The following is an 18,848-nucleotide window of genomic DNA, read 5'->3' as shown; positions in this document are numbered from 1 at the left end:
TCTTTGAACTCTTCTTTGTGTTAAATATGCTATACAAATAAAATTTGAATTGAATTGAATTGAATTGAATTGAATTGAAAAAGTTGTATAGTGTGTTTTCTCAGCCTTCAGACACGACTGAGGTGGGACAGCTGTATAAATGCTCACAATATATTTCACTGTGCTATCACACGACTCTGGCCCACAGGGTTTTAATGTTGGATATTTACATAGTGCATTTTTAAGTCTAAATAAGGCTCCCTTTGTGTACATAAATAATCCATTTTCACATGCCTAACATCACTGCACACATACTGTGGTATTTCCTTTATGTCTAAGCCAGTTAAGCCCAAATAAGCTTTTGGTGTTGTTATGACTGACTTCATCTTTACTGTTTTTTTCCAAAGGTTTGTACTTTCCTCACAAGCTGCTTTGACTATAGTTCCACTTTCATGCATCAGATCCCTTCAGTTCCATTGTACTTCAACTGAACATGACACTGTTTTATTAAATAAATTACAACTTTATTCCCATCTTCACATAGCCAGTACATTAGTTTAAGTGGAGAATAAAACTGTAAAACTGAAAATGGCATTATAACTAAGAGAAAACCGATTGGGATGCAGTGTTTGTTTAGCAAAGAACTCATTATTCCCAGATATGATGGTACAACTAAAAGAATATTAAAGACAAGCTGCTCACTGAATACCCTAATAAGCCTGAAAATCACATGACCTCACCTTGGAGATCTTGGGGCAGAGCCTGGTGTGGTCTTTTTCCATCACCTTGAAGATAAAATCAAATAATTGCTTTTTGGTTTGGAAAGCACCCACTGCCAAAGGACTTTTAGTTCCTCCCACAGCTCAGTGAAAGCTGCAGAGCCCAAATCTCCTGTAGACACATGTTTATTTTAACTGTTAGCTTTATAAGGCATGAATCCTTCTTCATGCTAGACAAATAAAAACAGTGATTACAGGCAAATATCACATTCCCGATGTTGGTCTGTTGATTAAAAGTAAATACAAGAATGAAATGAACCATATTAGTTTCGTCATGATTATTGTTCAGCTTAAAGGAAGGAGCGATTACATGTCTACATTGTTTATATCGAAATCCTCCTTACAATTCTATAAATTCTCAAATTCACAGTCAAAGTCTGTCATTCTGCACAAGATGTACTTCCACTGCCGGTCTCTGAAATAAAAAAACAAGAAAAAATGTTATCAGCCAAGCTAAAACAAGTTTTCAAAGTCTGATAGTCTCTTTAGGTGTTTGTTCTTAAAAATGCTGGTCTGGCTGGCTCTGTTCAACATTATTATTTTTGAACTGCAGCTGCTTTGAGTCAGAAGTTATAGAGGGAAAATAAAGCTGTTGTGGACGAACCTAAGCACTCCACTGAAGGTGGTCTGAGCACCTCGGATGAAGTAGCCGTAACTTGGCACAACCATTTCTGCCTCTTCTTTGTGGTATTCAGGTATGTCATTGGTTTTCCTGTAGAAAGCAGCAAAAAATGTTGAATATTTTAAGTATTTACATAATAGTGTAAAAACCCGGTTGAGAGCTAGATGAACAAATGAATAAATCTCTGTAAAAATGGAAGCAACAGTCAACAGGATTGTGATCTAAAGACCGAAACAGAGGAAAGAAGTAAACAGTGAGCACAGCCACCTCTGAAGCACGTCACTGAACAAATTGTTTCTTGTGAATTTTGCTGCCTTGGTAGCAAGTGATAATTCATATCTTTTCCATGAGGATGGTTAATATGGCCTCATTAGTCTGTTGGTCACTGTGACTGATTACAGCTTCCTGTTAATTCAGAGGTACTTTCATCCACCCCTCCATCCATCCATCCATCCATCTGTCTGTCCATCCATCCATCTGCCTGTCCATCCATCCATCCATCCATCCATTCATTCATCCATCTATCATTTAATTATCATCCATACATCCACCCTTCCATCCACCCATCCATTCATCCATCCTCCATACATCCACCCGTCCACCCTTCCATCCATCCATACATTCATCCATCCATACATTCATCCATCATCCATCCATCATCTTTCATACATCCACCATCTACTCATTCATCCATCATCCATCCATCATCTTTCATACATCCACCATCTACCCATTCATCCATCCATCCATCCATCCATCCATCCATCCATCCATCCATTCATCCATCTTCCTCTGCTTATCTGGAGTCAGGCCATGGGGCAGCTTCCTAAGCAGACAGTCCCAGACTTCCTTCTCTCTGACCACTTTTTCCAGCCTGTCCAGAGGGATCCCAAGATGTTCCCAAGCAAGTCGAAAGATGTCATCTCTCCAGTGTGTCCTTGATCTTCCATTTGGCTTCTTTCTATTGGAGGACATGGCCAGAACACCTCAACAGGGAGCCATCCTGATCAGTCAAGGCACCTCATCTGTGAAGGAGGAGCAGTTCTTCTGTGCACTTCTCCATGATGACTGAGCTTCTCACTTCATTTTTAATGGAAAGATTCCAGTCACTCTGCAGAGGAAATTTGTATCGACGGCTTGTATATGTTATGCTTTGGTCAGTAACCGCAGCTCATGACCATAGGTGAAGGTAAAAACGTAGATTCACCGGTAAACCTATAGCCTCGGCTTTTGGCTCATCTCCTTCTTCACTATGAAGACTAACACAGAGTCTACTTCATTGAAGATTCTGCACCGATCCACCCTATCCTTTCCTTGCTCATGACAAGACAATGGGATACTTTACATCCTCCACTTGGGGCAAAACTTTATATCCTCGACCTGGAGAGGACAAGTCACCCTTGTCTGGCTGAGGACCATGGTTTCTGATTTGGAGGGGCTGATCTTTATCCCAGGTGCTTTACTGTTGACTGAAGTGATGAAACAAACTGGCTAACATCACCTGCTAGAAGCAAGGACGCAGTCCTGAGTCCACCTAACTGGATCCCCTCAACACAAAAGGCAGCCTGGGGTCCAACCCTCATAGAAAACTAATATGATATGCTAGATTTACTAATCGAGAGGTAGTCGCATTTAAACTTTGCTTATGGACCGAAGAGATGACATAAGTTAGATTTCGATGTGCTGGGTGGCAGGGTCGCTATTTCCTCTTGCTTCCACGCTTTTGTGCCTTAGATCATATTTTTGTCATCTAACTCCCAACAACGTCTAAAATGACAGATTGTCTTTCATGGGAACTGTAAGGACATACATGCAGGAGTAGGGGCATCGGCGTTTGTAGTAGCAGCAGTAGAACTGCCATTCACGGTCGAGAACAGATTCAAAGTATTTGCTTTGAACACCGGCTACCAGGCCATTCCGGGTGCATGTAGATGTCCTGCAAAGACAAAATGTGGTAAAGATTTATTTCAAACTCACTACACTTTTAGATAAAAAAAAGGTCTATTTTTACTTCTGGAAGTATCAAGGCTAGTCACTGGGATAGCACCGTCAAAGGTACTGGTCAGAAGGTACAACATCTCATCAGCCATCATCACCATTTACGTCCAAACATTTGGATTGGTCAGAGTTTTTACAGATTTACAGTAAACTGAGGGGTCTAACTATATTTCTAATAGTTCATGATTACAAAATGTATAGACTACTATCAGGACAAGGAACAACTTCACCCAGAGTTAAAAAAAAAAAATGTCTCTGGGCAAGATTACCTACCCAAGCTTTAAAAGATCAGTTTAATATCAAATTGATTTATATAACTTATATTAACTTTTTTTCTTTCCACAACTATATTAAACCAGTATTATGCCATATCAGTCATAATTCTCATGACAACTGGCTGCATTATTTCAGCAAGTTAAATCACTGCAATATCACTCTGTTACGGGCCATCACCATAGCAACGCGTTAATCAACTGGTTCAGATCAGCTGACTTCTGACAGGTGAATGAAGTAAATGAGCCAGACAGCGGTTGTTTAGTCTAAAAATTATATTGAAGCCAACATAAAGTAGTTCCTATACTTTAACATATTTCGCAAGTATTTTTTGTTTGTTTTTTTTTAAAGAAATAAACATTTGTTATAGAATTTTTACTGTGTGGGACCATGGTATAAGCGGATTAAACAACTCGGACTTGTGCATGACACCGTTTTAATGCACTTTGCGGAGGAAAGGTGGTGTTTTGGACTTCATGTTGTGCATTAAACTGTGTGATGCACAGCTTCTCATTTAAACTGTACTAATATTATACAGGATTAGGTACAGTGATATTGCACCCTAACTTAGAAAAAACTGTAAAAATATATGCCAGTTACTTTATTTAAAACGTAAATGTACCTTTCAGGTCCACAAATGGGTACAAATGGTAACCTTCAGGTCAATTTCTGAGTCTTTGTGGGTACATTAGTCCAAATTGTACACTAGAGAACATAAATGAACTCACATTGTAACCCGTTTTATTAAGTAAAAGCTTAAATGTTTTTCTCATATTTAAATACCGGTTTGTCACTGGTGTAGTTTGTTTGTAGCCCTTTGCATAGCTGGCACAACACGTAAAAAAAAAACCATTTCCAAGCAGCAGGGAATGCAGCATGAGTAGACGTTTGTCATGGCAACACCAACACAGTCTTCAGTCATTCAGCCAGTGGGGGTAGTTCCCTGCAGGGCAATGTCTTACCAAGTTTAGCTCAAACAGACGGCTTTGGCATGGCCATGATAAAGATCAACCACTTTACTTGTAGTCCAGCAACTGGGATGGGTGTAGTCAAGCTTAACTTGAAGTAAATCTAATGTGTTCTGCTTTCCAAACCACACAAAGTCATCTGAAGCAGATTTAGCAGACTCAGCAATGTGTTTAGTTATATGAATCAAGTTGCTGTTGTCAGGCTGCAATTCTCCCTCCAAGCAGGTTTTCTAAAGGTTGATTCAATCCTTTAATTAGATCAACCTTTAAGTGAAGGTGATAGTTACTCAGATTTTTGTGTGAGGTTGTGGTGCTTGGAATGGGGTACAATCACAAGTCATAATATGAAATTAAAGCCACAATATTCATTTCCTCGCCAAGAGTTGATTCTTATATGACTGAGCCTCTTGTTGCATTGTCCATTTTTTCTGGACTGTCCAGTTTTTACCAACACCATTGCTCAAACGCTCAGAATGAGACTCAAATGTGGCTTATGAACGACATCCTGATGTGTCTTAAACAACACTGACAAAGCCTGTCGGATGTAATGTGTAACTCCACAAACTGGCAGCTGAAGACACATATGGTTGTTTTGGAGTGAGACAGTGATTCATACTGGCCCTGCAGGGCCTGGCTTTGTTTCTCTGAATAGAAACAGTGTACAGAATTCATATTTTTATTGCTGGTAAAACACAAGATACGGTGTGGAAAATCTGAAGTAAAGTCAGTAAAGATAAAACGAAAGTTGAAACAGTACATGGTATTCATTCATAACTAACTGTGCAAAAAATTGCATTCGGTCTATAACTTTTAGGCTTATTTAAATGAGGAGACACCCTCTTCAAGTTCAGTAATCTGGAACTTGTTTATAATGGTCCAGTATTTCCAATCATCATAACGCATTGTTGTTTAAGGTATGCTTTACGTTAGGATTAAACAACGAGGAGCGGTGCATTAGACAGTTATAATGCACAACGCGAAGTCTAGAACTCCACGACACACGGCCGAGTGCATTATAACCATTTAATGCACGGATCCGAGTTGTTTAATCCGCTTATACCATGGTCCCACACCGTAAACATTTCATAACAAATTTGCATTTCTTTTTTACAACACTTGCTAAATATGCTAAAGTATACGAGATATTTCATGTTGGCCTCGACGTTTTTATGCTAAAAACTGCTGTCAAGCTACAGCGTGTTTTTCTCATTCACCTGTTAAACGACAGCTGATCCTAACCATCTGATTAATGCTTTTCTACAGTGACGCCCTGTAACGGAGGGGGGCTCACCACTTCTCCACTTCCATGTAAAGGATACAAGAGACAGACAGAGACTCAGTATCCGTCTTTAGCTTAAAACAAATGAAATGATGCAGAAAAAGTCCAAGTTAGCAGGACAGTCATGAATTACTCCTCCACTGTAGCTCCACCAGCTCACTGGCTTCACTAAAACACAGTACATGGACCACTACTGACTGGATGAACAGGCTATGGCCCAATAAGTAGCATTTTATCTCTGACTCACTGTATTTGTTAAAAAATTTGGAAAGGTGATTTTAATGAGCCCCATTTATTCATTTTGGGATCTGGTTTCAAGGGTCTTCAGGCTCAAAAACATTGGTTCAGGAAATGTCCGAAAGCTGAAACACTGAAACCGATACAGCTCAACTGTCTACATGTGTACACAACGTTAATTTTATTAATCACACAACCTGTACAGCAGGGGTGTCAAACTCCAGTCCCTGAGGGCCAGTATTTGAGAGGTTTTTCTTGGTTCCCTGCACCAACACACCTGATTCAAATTAAATAGATCCAATAGCTCCTTGTCAACTTATCATTTTATTCAATCAGGTGAGTTGGAGCATGACAAAACAAAAACCTGCAGGATAGGACTGGTGTTTGACACCTGTGCTGTACAGTCAAACGCCTGTGAACCCCCGGTGTTGATCCTATTCTTCTTCTCTGGTTTGTTCCTTTCGCTGGTTGCATGTCAGCTATATTACTCAACACTGCCCCTTTGCTTTCTGGTGGTATTGCAGTTTTCTGCATCAAGTGACAGATCACTGAGTGCTAAGTCCCTGGAAAACAGATTAAATACACAAATATAACTAACACAAAGATGGACAATCGAGCATAAATAGACCTTAACTAGGTTATTCATAAGGTAGCTATTACTAAATGGTTAACAACTTGATGGGTTTTTGTTAATAATTTGTAATAAACCCTTTTGAAATTCATCTCTTTATTTTTATTTTATTTCACTTCTAAATTTTTTACTTAACCCATAAGAGCCCAGTGTGACATACATGATAAAGTTTCTGAGATGTTTTGCATCACTTTATGGTAAAAACTTTGCTCAAAATATTGCTGAAAACAATCTTGTCTTTTGCCCCCTTAATAGACACCAGAAAGCTGGAGATTACACTGTAAAAAATTTGAATATCACATGATAATAAATGGCAAATATCCCAAACATATATATAAATATATATACTTACATTTATTAACGGGACAAATAAAAATTTCATTTATAATTTACTTCTTTCATTGGTCAGATCTTAAAAAGTTTTTTTTTCTTAATTGTGTATAAATGAATATTAAAATAATGTATTTATTATTCCTTTTTTATTCAATTGATAATTTATTTATTCAAGTGTTTTTAGTTTTGTAAATTTTCCTTTTTTTTAAAAAAACAATTTAAATGTGGGGATAGATAGATAGATAGATAGATGGATGGATGGATGGATGGATGGATGGATGGATGGATGGATGGATGGATAGATAGATAGATAGATAGATAGATAGATAGATAGATAGATAGATAGATAGATAGATAGATAGACAGATAACAAACAAGCAAAATTTTGACAAAAGACAGCAGACCCACCACTCCATCCCAGCTCGGTTGATGTCGTCCCACCAGCAGTCACTGGGCTCACCGAGCCCCTCAGGTGTTGGCTGGCACTCAAATGTCCACAAGCGGTCCGAGCCATCCTTCTCGCTGTAGTAGCTCCGAATGGCTACAAGGACCTCTCCATGGGGACACTGGAAGTTGAAGCCCTGTCGATATGTGTTGACCCACCCCATGTCATGGTGGTCGTAAGACTGAGCTGCCACTGGGACCAGCATAGACAACGCTAACACAACCAGAGCAGGATTCATGTTGAAGAGATCTGTCGGTCTGCTGCTCTCCCTCACGGCTGCCTCAGTTTAAACTCCTCTCAGCCCTTTGTTGTCCAGATGTTTGGTATCCAGGAGTGATGTGTAATTTGCTGGTTGCAGGACAAATCCAACAGTGGTCCACACTTTGCGTTTTAAGGTCGACTCTGAGACAGAGGATTAACAAAGTCCTTATACAGATGAGGGTTTACCTTAAAAGACAGTTTGTTCAGGTTACATGAGATTCAGATATTTATATAAAGCTTTGTCTGGCTGGTGAAAACGTTTCCTGTTAACCATCTAAATGTTCATGTGGCTCAATGTTTAGCTTTATCACAGTTTTGCGACTTTTTGAACCATTAATAAGTATAAATCAGTAGCTAGAAAAAAAAGCTTTTTATCAAACAAACTTATAATATTAATTGGCATTCTTACAGCAAAGATTTTATCCCTCTATTAAACAAATCCAATAAAAAGATGATAAAACCTTCTATGCATCCACTGTTCATTTCTTACAGCCGCTTTGGATTACATGTAATTTGCATGGAGCTATATAACGAGCCATAATGAAGTGTCTGGGTGTTTCTTTTTCCTCCCTCAAATTAAATCAAACGTGGAAAACGTGGTGACCAGACTGAACAGAGCGTTTGTCTGCTTTAGTGTAAGCGTGTCAGCCAAACTGGCTCAGATTCTTCTGCTCCAAGAACTTGGGACGGACTCAAGATGACTGCAACAGCTCTTGCGGTTGCATCTTTTGGACATTTTTCTCTCTGTTCTGCTGCAGCATTCAACTGAATTATCAGTGACATAATTACCTCGAGACATCTTACGCAATCATTTTCCATAGATTACTTTATAAAAGGACAAGTATATTAAATAGACTAAAAAAAAATGCGGTAACAAAGCAAACACCTCCTAGACATAGTCATTGCTTTGTATCTGTATTCTCCTGTACACAAAACAGTCCCTTTATTAGCTTCATCTGTAGACATGTTTTATCCCACATGGGAGAACTCAATCCACTTACTCATGTAAACATGTCTTAGTCGGAGATGATAGAAAGACAACAAGAAGTCAGATAAGCACTGTTTCCAACCAAGATCTGCAGAACATCATCTCTTTCACATATGGTCTATGGTTCTCCCACACTGCTGCAGGTTCTTCAAGGATAGATTTTAAAAACAGCTAATACTGGAAGCAGTTCCTTCAACACAACTTGTAGTTTGATATTTGTTATGGTTTGTTCATGTTAATGAATAAAACACCTGGTTGTTCCACACCAAGTCATAACCTCGCCAGTATGGAACACTTAAAACATGCATTTGGATTATAAATTGTAGTTACAAAGCAGAAATATACTCCCAACCATGACAGAAATGATGTTTCAGAGGAATTTCATTGAATCATCTGTAAGATTATTAAATAAAGAAGCATCCAGAAACAGAACAAATGGAGCCTTATATCACTTTTTGCTACTTTTCACAAGTTAATCACATACAGTACATTTCAACAGTTGTTTAAGTTTATTAGTGTGGCATTCTTTAACTTGTGCTATTCATTTATTATATTCTGTGAAAGTTAAACAATAACCAAGTTCAATGTTTCTATGCAGCCATTCATATTTAAAGTGAAGTATGGTACCAGTGCTTTTACTTAAACATGAACAGTCTTTTAGCTTTGGATGTTGATGACAAATCTGTTGAATTGTTGTGAGCTTGACAGCCCAACCTCATGTGATCGCTCATCCTCAAAGCATCTAAAAATAAACAACAGCACATGTTGAGGGGCAGAGCATGAGCCACTGCGAGAGGAGTTCCACAAACGTCAAAATGGAGCAGATACGGGAGGTATTTATAGACGCCACTGTCTATTTAAAAATCTCTATTTAGAGCAGATCTGTGGGTGCTTTCAGAAATGTAGGGCTTCATTCGTGATACTTTGATCTGACTGTGACATCCAGGCTTCATGCGGTGGAGGCAGACTGGAGCTGAAAACCAAGTGTCAGCTTGCAGATCAACCAGCCGAGAACTGAACCACCTGGAAAACACCTGGACTCATGCTGCTGACTTGACAAAGAGAAACTGTCTGATTTAACAAGCTATTAAATAACAAAGAACTGTAGGATGAGTAGAAACTACATTCATACTTTCTGACAACTGAAAATAAGAATATATCAGGGACTTTGTTTTAGTTGACAAATGAAAACCAGCGTTTTCTCAAGTAAATATTTACAAGCTGCAGTGCACATCTGCTTCGCATCATATTTATCCCCAGACCGCATGCACTCCGTGCTAATACTCCCAGGAGAAAAGCAACGCTGTAAGCTTCTGGATACAGATACTATAAAATACTGAAGGAAAACATCACCAGAAGGACTTTTCAAGCCAGTTTGGAGGGGGAAATGCGTCAGTGGTGCAGGCAGTGAGAGGAACATGAGGCATGAGGAGCTGTGTCAGATGAGACTGTTGTCATGTTGACTGATCAGATGCACAGCTTTGAACTCTGGAGGAGAATTTATCCCAAATGGAGCCACCACATAGCTGCAACTTGATTTTTTTAGGAATATGTATTAAGGCTTATGATTTACACTTCAACTACTGCTTTATACATACATATGCAGACCTGTGATATAATGTAGGCATGGTGTGAGTCAGCAAGGGTTGATAACAAGACAGGAGGTCACCATGGCATACCTCATCCTTAGACCTATATGCATATTCATTCATGGACTGGGAATCTCCATAATCTCCATTAATATTAAGCCCCATCAGTCCTTATGAGGCCTGACAGGCACATTATCAAACAGAGGAAAAAACACGAGATGACAAAAGTTTCCCATCTTACCTGTTTTATTGCAATTTACTCGGGTGTAATAACAAACAGCTTTTTTTAAACTGTAAACACATTCTTCAACTTTAGCTAAAAGTCTACACTATTTCAGCATGAAGAAGGTGTGGCAAGAGAAAGACCATTTGTTGGGTCTTCTTTTGTCCATGCATCTGGAAAGAAACAAGCTTAAACACACTTCTGGATATATGTCCACTTGCTCACTACTACATACACTCACCGTCCACCTTATTAGGTCCTTTTGTTCATCTGCTTGTTAACGTGAATATCTAACCAGCCAATCACAAGGCAGCAACTCAACACATCTAGTCATGTAGACATGATGAAGACGACTTGCTGAAGTTCAAACTAGGCATCAGAATGAGAAATAAAGGAGATTTAAGTTACTTTGAACGCAGCATGGTTGTTGGTCTGAGTGTTTACTGGGATTTCCACACACAACCATCTCTAGTGTTTCCAGAGAAGGTCTGAAGAGGAGAAAATATCCAGCAGCAGTTGTCTGGACCAGAATGTCTGCTTGATGTCAGAGGTCAGAGGACAATGGACAGACTGGTTGGAGATGATGGAAAGACAACAGGAAGTCCAGTAAGCACTGGTTCCAACCAAGTTCTGCAGAACATCATCTCTGAACAAACAACACGTCCAGCCTGGAAGCAGATGGTCTCCAGCAGCAGAAGACCACAGCGGGTTCCCTCCTGTCAGTAAGAACAGGAAACTGAAGCTACAATTCACACAGACTCACCAGAACTGGACAATAGAAGATGGAGAAACGTTGCTGGTCTGATGAGTCTCCAGTTCAGCTCCACATTCACATGGTAGGATCAGAATCTGCTGGAAACATCATGACAACATGGATCCATCCTGCCGTCAGGATCAGCGCTTCAGGCTGCTGCTGGTGGAATGGTGGGGGGAGGTTTTCTGGTCCCACTTTGATCCCCTTAGTACCAACATGACATGGTTTAAATGTCTGACTTTATTATTTCATTGTAAACACTGGCAATGAAGTCATGGAAAGTCTTATAAATCTGTTCCTGACAGACAAACTGCTTCAACCTACAGATGCTCTTGTTTTCTTGCAGTTATTCCATTAAACTGGACAGGAAAACAGATAACATCAGTCTTTTTCTACAAAAAAAACAAAAAAACAAAAAAAAAAAAACATTTCTTTATCGTGAATTTAAGTCTGCTTATCAGACATTATTATTGTCTAAAGATGCATACATTGGAAAAATAATCTTTGATCTCCCATAATTTCCTGTCATCTTGTTCCTGTTGATCTCTGGATGAAATATTTAAATAGTTAGAACTGTTTTATGGAAAAAGTACAACTAAAACATCTGATTTTCAGTCTTTGCTGCTTCAAATGTTTTACACCCTACAGAAATAAACTGCCTATGAATCCTCATATAAAAAGGCAATAATAAATAGAAGCATCAAACTTGATGAATCAGAACAACTGTGTTTAGAAAAAGGTCATGCAAATAGCAGCCAGACTGCTGTAAATGATCATGGATTTGATTGTTATATGTACATCAACAAGATTTTTGTTTATTTGTCCTGTCTGTACAGAGTTGGGTAAAGAATCTTTCTACAAGCTGCAGAAAGAAGGAAAATTGAGCTGAATTCATTTAACTGGGAATTCTCAAAGCTGAAACCAGTCCATGCACTTGCTTTATATAGTCTTTTTTTGCCTCTTATTTGTGTTTCAATGTGTAATTCTATAATTGTGGTATTTGTTTCTGTCCATCTTGGCTAGGACTGTTATGCAGAGAGCAGGTAGGATCCAAAGAGTGGACACTATTCAGAGTACAAGTAGCTTAGGCTAATGTGCTGAACACCGTTCTAATGAAACCCCCACCAATCACAATTGTTGTATGTCGAAACTTACAAATATCACTTTTATTTTGCCATAAAGTGTAATGAAAAAAACGCAACAAATAGCACTCTAACAACTTCCTCCTGTAACAACTCCTGTAACTTGTGCCATTCTTAAAAGCAGGAACAATCGTTCATTTAATCATCTCTGACAGCATAAAAGGAGCCCTTTTCTGAAAACAAACTATCAGAAGTAATTTAAGATTAACATCTCAGGTTACAGTTATGAATGAATGGCTTGATACTTCACTTGTAAAAACACAACTATCTCTGGTATGCAGGATTACACAACTGCCACTGGGAGGATGTCAGAAGGTCTCTAAGGACAATCCATTTTCCCATAAAACCATTGCTGTTTAATTGTGCTTCACTGATGAAATTAAGGGGCCAGCCAAAAGGCCCCCCATGATAAAGCCAACAAAACAAATGATTTTGCTTTGGGCTGTAACTTCATTAGAACAATGCGTCACGGTCACTCTGAGGATGTGTCCGAGTCGTAACTGGCAAGGCAGGCGGGCCGAGATAAGCCACGCTGACAGTAGTGATAGCAGGAGAGCAGGAATGATTGTCCTGAAAATAATCATGTCCAAAGTATTTCAGGCGCATAACACCCTCTTCTTATTTATTTGGCTACACTGATGCCACAGCATTCCCCCTCAGGCTTCAAGGTTATCTGCCAAGGCCTGAATGCTGAGCAGATTGGAAAACCGACTACATAACTGCTTCAAAATATCACAAAAACACCACGCATTCACCAAATAGTATTTAAATTCTTAATAATGCTCAGCTGTCTGAGTCTGTTTCATGTTTTAACATCGTTCCTCACAAACTGAGGGAATGCATTAGTTGTGCTTGGAGAAGCTGCACAGCTCAGTAACTCGTCTCCTCTGACAGATCATGGGAAGCCAGGCCACCAGAGCAATTTTATATCCAGTAACTCAGCGCCACTGCAGCAATCTCAGTACCAATTATTAAGGTCAAATGGAAATTTGAAGCCTCCGCACTTTGTGTGAGGAAGGAAGATAGTGATGCCAGTGTGAATATTTTTTTCTCATTTTAATTTTTAAGTTATTTGTACAGCGCTACTTCGCAACAATGTCATTTCAGGACACTTTACAGACAATTTGAGACAATTCATAATAAATAGCTCAGCTAAGAGAATCAACAGACTCCACCTAATTTTGACTTTAATCCAATCCACATCCTGAGTTGCATAGGCGAAAGTGGAAAGGAAAAAATTCCCTTTTAACATTAAGGAAAACATCTTTCTCCATGGAAGATTAGAAGCCACTCTTCTTTAAAATACAATTTGAAGTTTATAAAAAAAAAGAAAAAGCCTTTGAAAGTGAAGCATGTCGCAACATCAAAGGTCAATGACAGAAAAATTTTACATACTTCATTAAAAATAGTGTTTCTATTTGTATCTAATCACTTTACTAAAATGACCGTTTTATTCTTATTTTTTCAAAATGAGCCAATTATATGTTCTTAGGTGAGTCCCATAGACTGCATAAAAAAAGATGGACATAGCCTCCATGGTGGATGATTGACATCGAGCAATCTCCGAGCTTTCTATAGCTAAGAGCTAACCGAGCTAACCCGGAGATAACAGGAGATAACCAGCTAACAGAGGTCAGCGGGCTAAAGCTAAGTCACGTTGTTAACCGGCTAAAAACCGCGGTTGTTCTACGTTCTTCTGACTTGAAGCCGGATATCAGGTACTTGTCAGGGAAATGTTTCTCCATGTTTTTCTGTTTGTTTTGGAGAAGAATAAACAAAACAAATTTCTGTTAGCAAATGGTTGAGATGTTAAAAAGAAGAAGTTGATAATAATGCAACAACAGTGAAATGGTTGCAATGTGAAACAAGTGTTATAAGAAACACTTGGTTTGGCTTTTACATACCAAAACCAGTTGGTAGAGATGCTAAGGCAGGTTGATTTCCACAATTTTTTTAAAGAAATTCATCAAAGTCACTACAAATTGACCTCTACCAAATGGTCGACCAGGACCTTAAAGGTTCATTTAAAAAAAAGGTTCAAATAAAGAATTAGAATTTCAAACGTAAAACCATACAGTCGAAAGAGGTGGTGATTTCCTATGCACATTATTATAAAACATACATTCGTTTTGTTTTATCTTATACATTTTCAGGTGTATTCATCATGCTTTTGTAGCTTGTCCTTTTTCCAGCTTCATCTTTTTACAGCAGCCTTTTTCAGTGCAGGAAATAATTGCTGTGGATTGCTGAGACAAGGTTTAAGAAGTCAGAGTACCTAAAAAGCTTTGACATTTACATTGCAAGGCCTCTCACTGGAGCAGCTAATAGCTCTCTAACATGTAACACACAAGCAATTCCATGAGTGTTAAGCCCACAAATGGACTAAAACTGCAGGAAACTGTACCATACAAAGAAATCTGCAATTACAAGAGACAACATGTTGAGCCAAAATGTAAAAAAACACATTTTTACATGTGATTTGTTTTATTGATTAGGGGTTTAAAAACTCTTCTTTCAATGTCATTTAATGAAGCATTCCCATAAGCAGCTCTGGCGTCGCTAAACTAATCTGCAGCATTAAGTGTGCTTGCTGCGGTCATAAATATGAAAAGTGACACTGACACTTCTAATGCTTCTTTGTTTTTCAGTCTCTAATTTCACTCCAAGACTCCAGGGAAAAGAATAGGACAGAAGCTATCTCACTAAGCACCACATTTACTCTCCCCTTCCAGCTAGAGAGAAGATTTCTGGCTTATTTGAAATTCAAAGTTAAACTCTGTGCTGTTCGCAGAGCTTCAGTGGCGAACCAAGGTCACATTTATTTACCATATTTATTCACGCTTTGCATGCCCTCAGAATAAAATCTGGTGTGGCACCTTATGTCACCAATAAAACTGATTCAGATCCCACCACGTATTTCCCATTTCCAAGTTACACAGAGACTTTGTAGGGTTTGAAGAAGTGTCAGTGAATGCTGAAAAACACTGAGTGGTGGAGCTGCATGTCAATACAGATGCCTCAAACCAATGCTGAAGGTGAGTCTCAAACTGCACAATATAACCTTAAATTTATTCTTTTGTCCTAAGAAATACGTTTCCAAATTAATTAAATTAAATGGTTAAATAGTTTAAACAGAAACATTAAAAAAAACATCTTCAGCTTTTATTTATATAAAACTGTACGATGTCCAAGAAATGAGAGGCCAATGGCCTTTTTTTCGACATTTTACTGAGTAACTATGGGTCAGATCACGCTGATCTTGTAGACTGAAAAACGTGGTCAAAGTCATACTAATTATAGGTAATTATACAAGAAATATATTCTTCTGCAAAATGACAGCTTCAACAAATATATATTGCAAATATATTGCTTGGGACGAAAGATAACATCAAGGGGAGAGAAGAGAAAGGAATATCTGTAATGGTGGTGATGGAAAAGATAGTGGTTGCAGGCAGAAAAACTGTTGTTTTAGTAACAATATTCAGGCACAATGACACCAAACCGATGGAGAATAATGGTAATAGTTGAATGTCTGATGACCTCAGGGGACAAAAAAGGAAGTACAAAGGACAAGATTAATTGTTGTTTAGGGAATGCGTTGGATGACTGGGTGAATGTGACTGTGATCAAAAGACAAAGTAAGATCACAAAAAACGCCAATATACTTTATTACACAGAATAAATATCTGACATCTGATTGTCTGCCATCTTGGGGAAAGCTGACTACTGTTTATTTCTACACTTTCAGGTTTCTCATTAGCAAACTATGTTAAAAACATGTCTGAAAACACGCTATAAAGCAAACATTCTTACCGCGAAAGGCTCATAAGAGAAGCAAAGAGTTGTTACGATTGATGACGGACTGCATTCACATCAGGATAGTCCACTGGACTCGGTTCAATTGCGGACTGGGCTCAGGTGTGGGGGGTGTATTCATGCGGAGCGAGATCGTGTTCATGCTGCACTTTATAAAATAATACAATATTATATATCCTCATTCCCACCAAAGGTGGTGCTGCTTTTGTGTTTAGCAAACGAGAGGACAAGACCAGGGTGAAGAAGAAAACGAGTTGCGAGTTAAACATGGAGACAAAACTATGGCTGTTTTGGGTTTTTATTGTGTCTTATGCAAGTATACTGCAGAAATACACTGCAACAATGGACACGGCATGAACAACAGACAAGGCAGACGCCATCGCTATGTATTTACTCACAATGCAATGCTAAGTCAAATGGTCCGAATCAGAATTCGTTTGGCGCATTCACATTTCCCCAAACAAAGCAGACTTTCTGAGTAAACAGACTCGGATTTGAATCAAAAAGGCTGAAGTTAATAAAATATTTGACGTTTTGACTCTGAAATCATATAAACGATCTGTTTCTGTTTGCATTAATTTCTATTAAATGTGTTTTTGATCATGAGAAATTTCTGTTTTTGGCTGTTTCTAATTGTTAAAAAGAACGAGGCAACTTCGACATTCACTGTGAAATAGATAAAGTAAGAGCGAGTCAAGGATTTTGCACAATTAAATGTTTGTGACTGACTTTGCTTCAGTTGGTTAGGGTCCTCTGTTAACAGCTAATGAGGTGATAAAAGCTGAAGCTGCTTTCTTCTCTTACCAAGATTTGACAGCAACATGTGAGCTAAGCTAACTTTAAACTGAGCTAATATTTTTGCCTCCTTCAGCAGAATGTCCTGAAAAGGATGAAGATATTAGACTGGGGTCTTACAAAGACTCTTTACAATGATATAGCAAAATAGAAAGTTGGATAATAAATAAACCATCTATAGTGTCACATAACTTTAAAAGTAAGAGCTTTAGTTATATAAATCTGTAGCAGTACCACCAGTAACCTTGGGGGCAGTTTTGGTCAAAATGGCTCAAGTGTGACCAGCAGAAAGGAACAAAGAAGGAGAAGCTGTGATGTATTTAATGGCCCTGTCCCAATACCCACACCACAACCTATGGTTCTCTCTGAAGTGTGTGCACCTGGTAGAAGAGCATGTAAAGGATTGAGTGCTCAGGTTACAAGCGTGAGAAAACAGCAGAATTGGGACGGTGATGGTTACTTGCACTGTTACGTCATTTACCCAACATTTGTGTAGCTTTTTTGCTGCTGAACATGAGTAAACTGCAAGATTTCGGGAAGAAAAAAATGGAAGCACTGAAGGAGGCCTTCAAGCCAGACTCTCATTGCTGTGCTCAGGTTTGTTCGAATAGTAAGTTTAATGCTGCAGGCTTCTCACTGCTGGATGTATTAGAAAAGTATTTTACTTGTGCTCACATACACAGGAGCTTGATCTCCAAACGTCACCTGTTTGGTTCAAAACATCACATGCAGCAATGAATTCTGGGTGATATGCTTTGGCGAAGTCTGCTTGGATGTGGACTGAGGCTGCAAAGGGGGCGGGGCTAACATCCACTGCTGCAATCATTGACTGTGTAAAAAGAGATGGACGGAGCCTCCGTGACGTTGCCAGTACGTTTCTGAAGAGCTGAATTGAAGCTCGGTGGGCGGTTCCTACCATCACCATCTTGGCAGGATGTGTAGTCTCGCCAGAAAAATACATATATGGGTAAAGGGGTGGAGCTGAGAGGGGAGCCGTGAGCGTCATGGTGGATGATTGACATCGAGCGAACTCCGAGCTGCCTGTAGCTAAGAGCTAACCGAGCTAACGTGGAGATAACAGGAGATAACCAGCTAACGGAGGTTAAGCAGGCTAAAGCTAAGTCATGTTGTTAACCGGCTAAAAACCGCAATTGTTCTACGTTCTTCTTACTTGAAGCGGGAGATTGGATACCTGTCAATCAAAAGGACACGGCAAATTAAATGTGCCGAATTTCAAGATTAAATTACTTTTAAACGGGCGAGTTAGAAAAAAATTCACTCCCCCCACAGTTGTCATGAAGGTAAACCTGACCTATTAAACCTAAAATGGATTTTTGAACCAGGCTGTAAACATGTTTATTTCTGCTGTGAAGTTTGTCTTTTTAACATGGCAGTCTATGGGGATTTGCTCTGTTTTGGAGCCCCTAGTGGATGAAGGGGGAACTGCAGTTTTATTCACTTCAAGGTTGCCGCTTGGCTGGGACCCATGACACACTCGAACCCTTTAACACAAATGCGCATTCCAGTGGCACAAGGGTGGTAGTGTGTGGTACTGGAACAGGACCAATATGACCACCACCATCTACTGTGCCGCTTCTTTCTTCACCGCCACCATATTTGTTATTGTCTGAACTAAGGTCTCACTGTACACATTTTTTTACTATGTAAGGGTGCACAAATGAGCCCCCCACTCATGATATTGCATCCTATTAAGCAGCTACTATTACTGCAGATAT

At 39.0% G+C, this 18,848-nt stretch overlaps 1 protein-coding gene across 1 annotated transcript; it reads right to left on the bottom strand.

The window, feature by feature from the left end:
• Nucleotides 1-1,106: 1,106 nt before the first annotated feature.
• dpt (dermatopontin) lies at nt 1,107-7,782 on the bottom strand (the record flags this gene model as incomplete). Its single annotated transcript, XM_079245121.1, has 4 exons — nt 1,107-1,173; nt 1,363-1,470; nt 3,191-3,316; nt 7,508-7,782. The coding sequence occupies 4 exons, from the start codon at nt 7,780-7,782 to the stop codon at nt 1,107-1,109; spliced, it is 576 nt and encodes a 191-aa protein (XP_079101247.1).
• Nucleotides 7,783-18,848: the final 11,066 nt, after the last annotated feature.

The sequence above is a fragment of the Telmatherina bonti genome (assembly GCF_933228915.1).
Source record: "Telmatherina bonti genome assembly, chromosome: 8".
Lineage (NCBI taxonomy): Eukaryota > Metazoa > Chordata > Actinopteri > Atheriniformes > Telmatherinidae > Telmatherina > Telmatherina bonti.
Note: the sequence above shows the minus strand (reverse complement) of the source record. Positions and strands in the feature narration are given on the sequence as shown.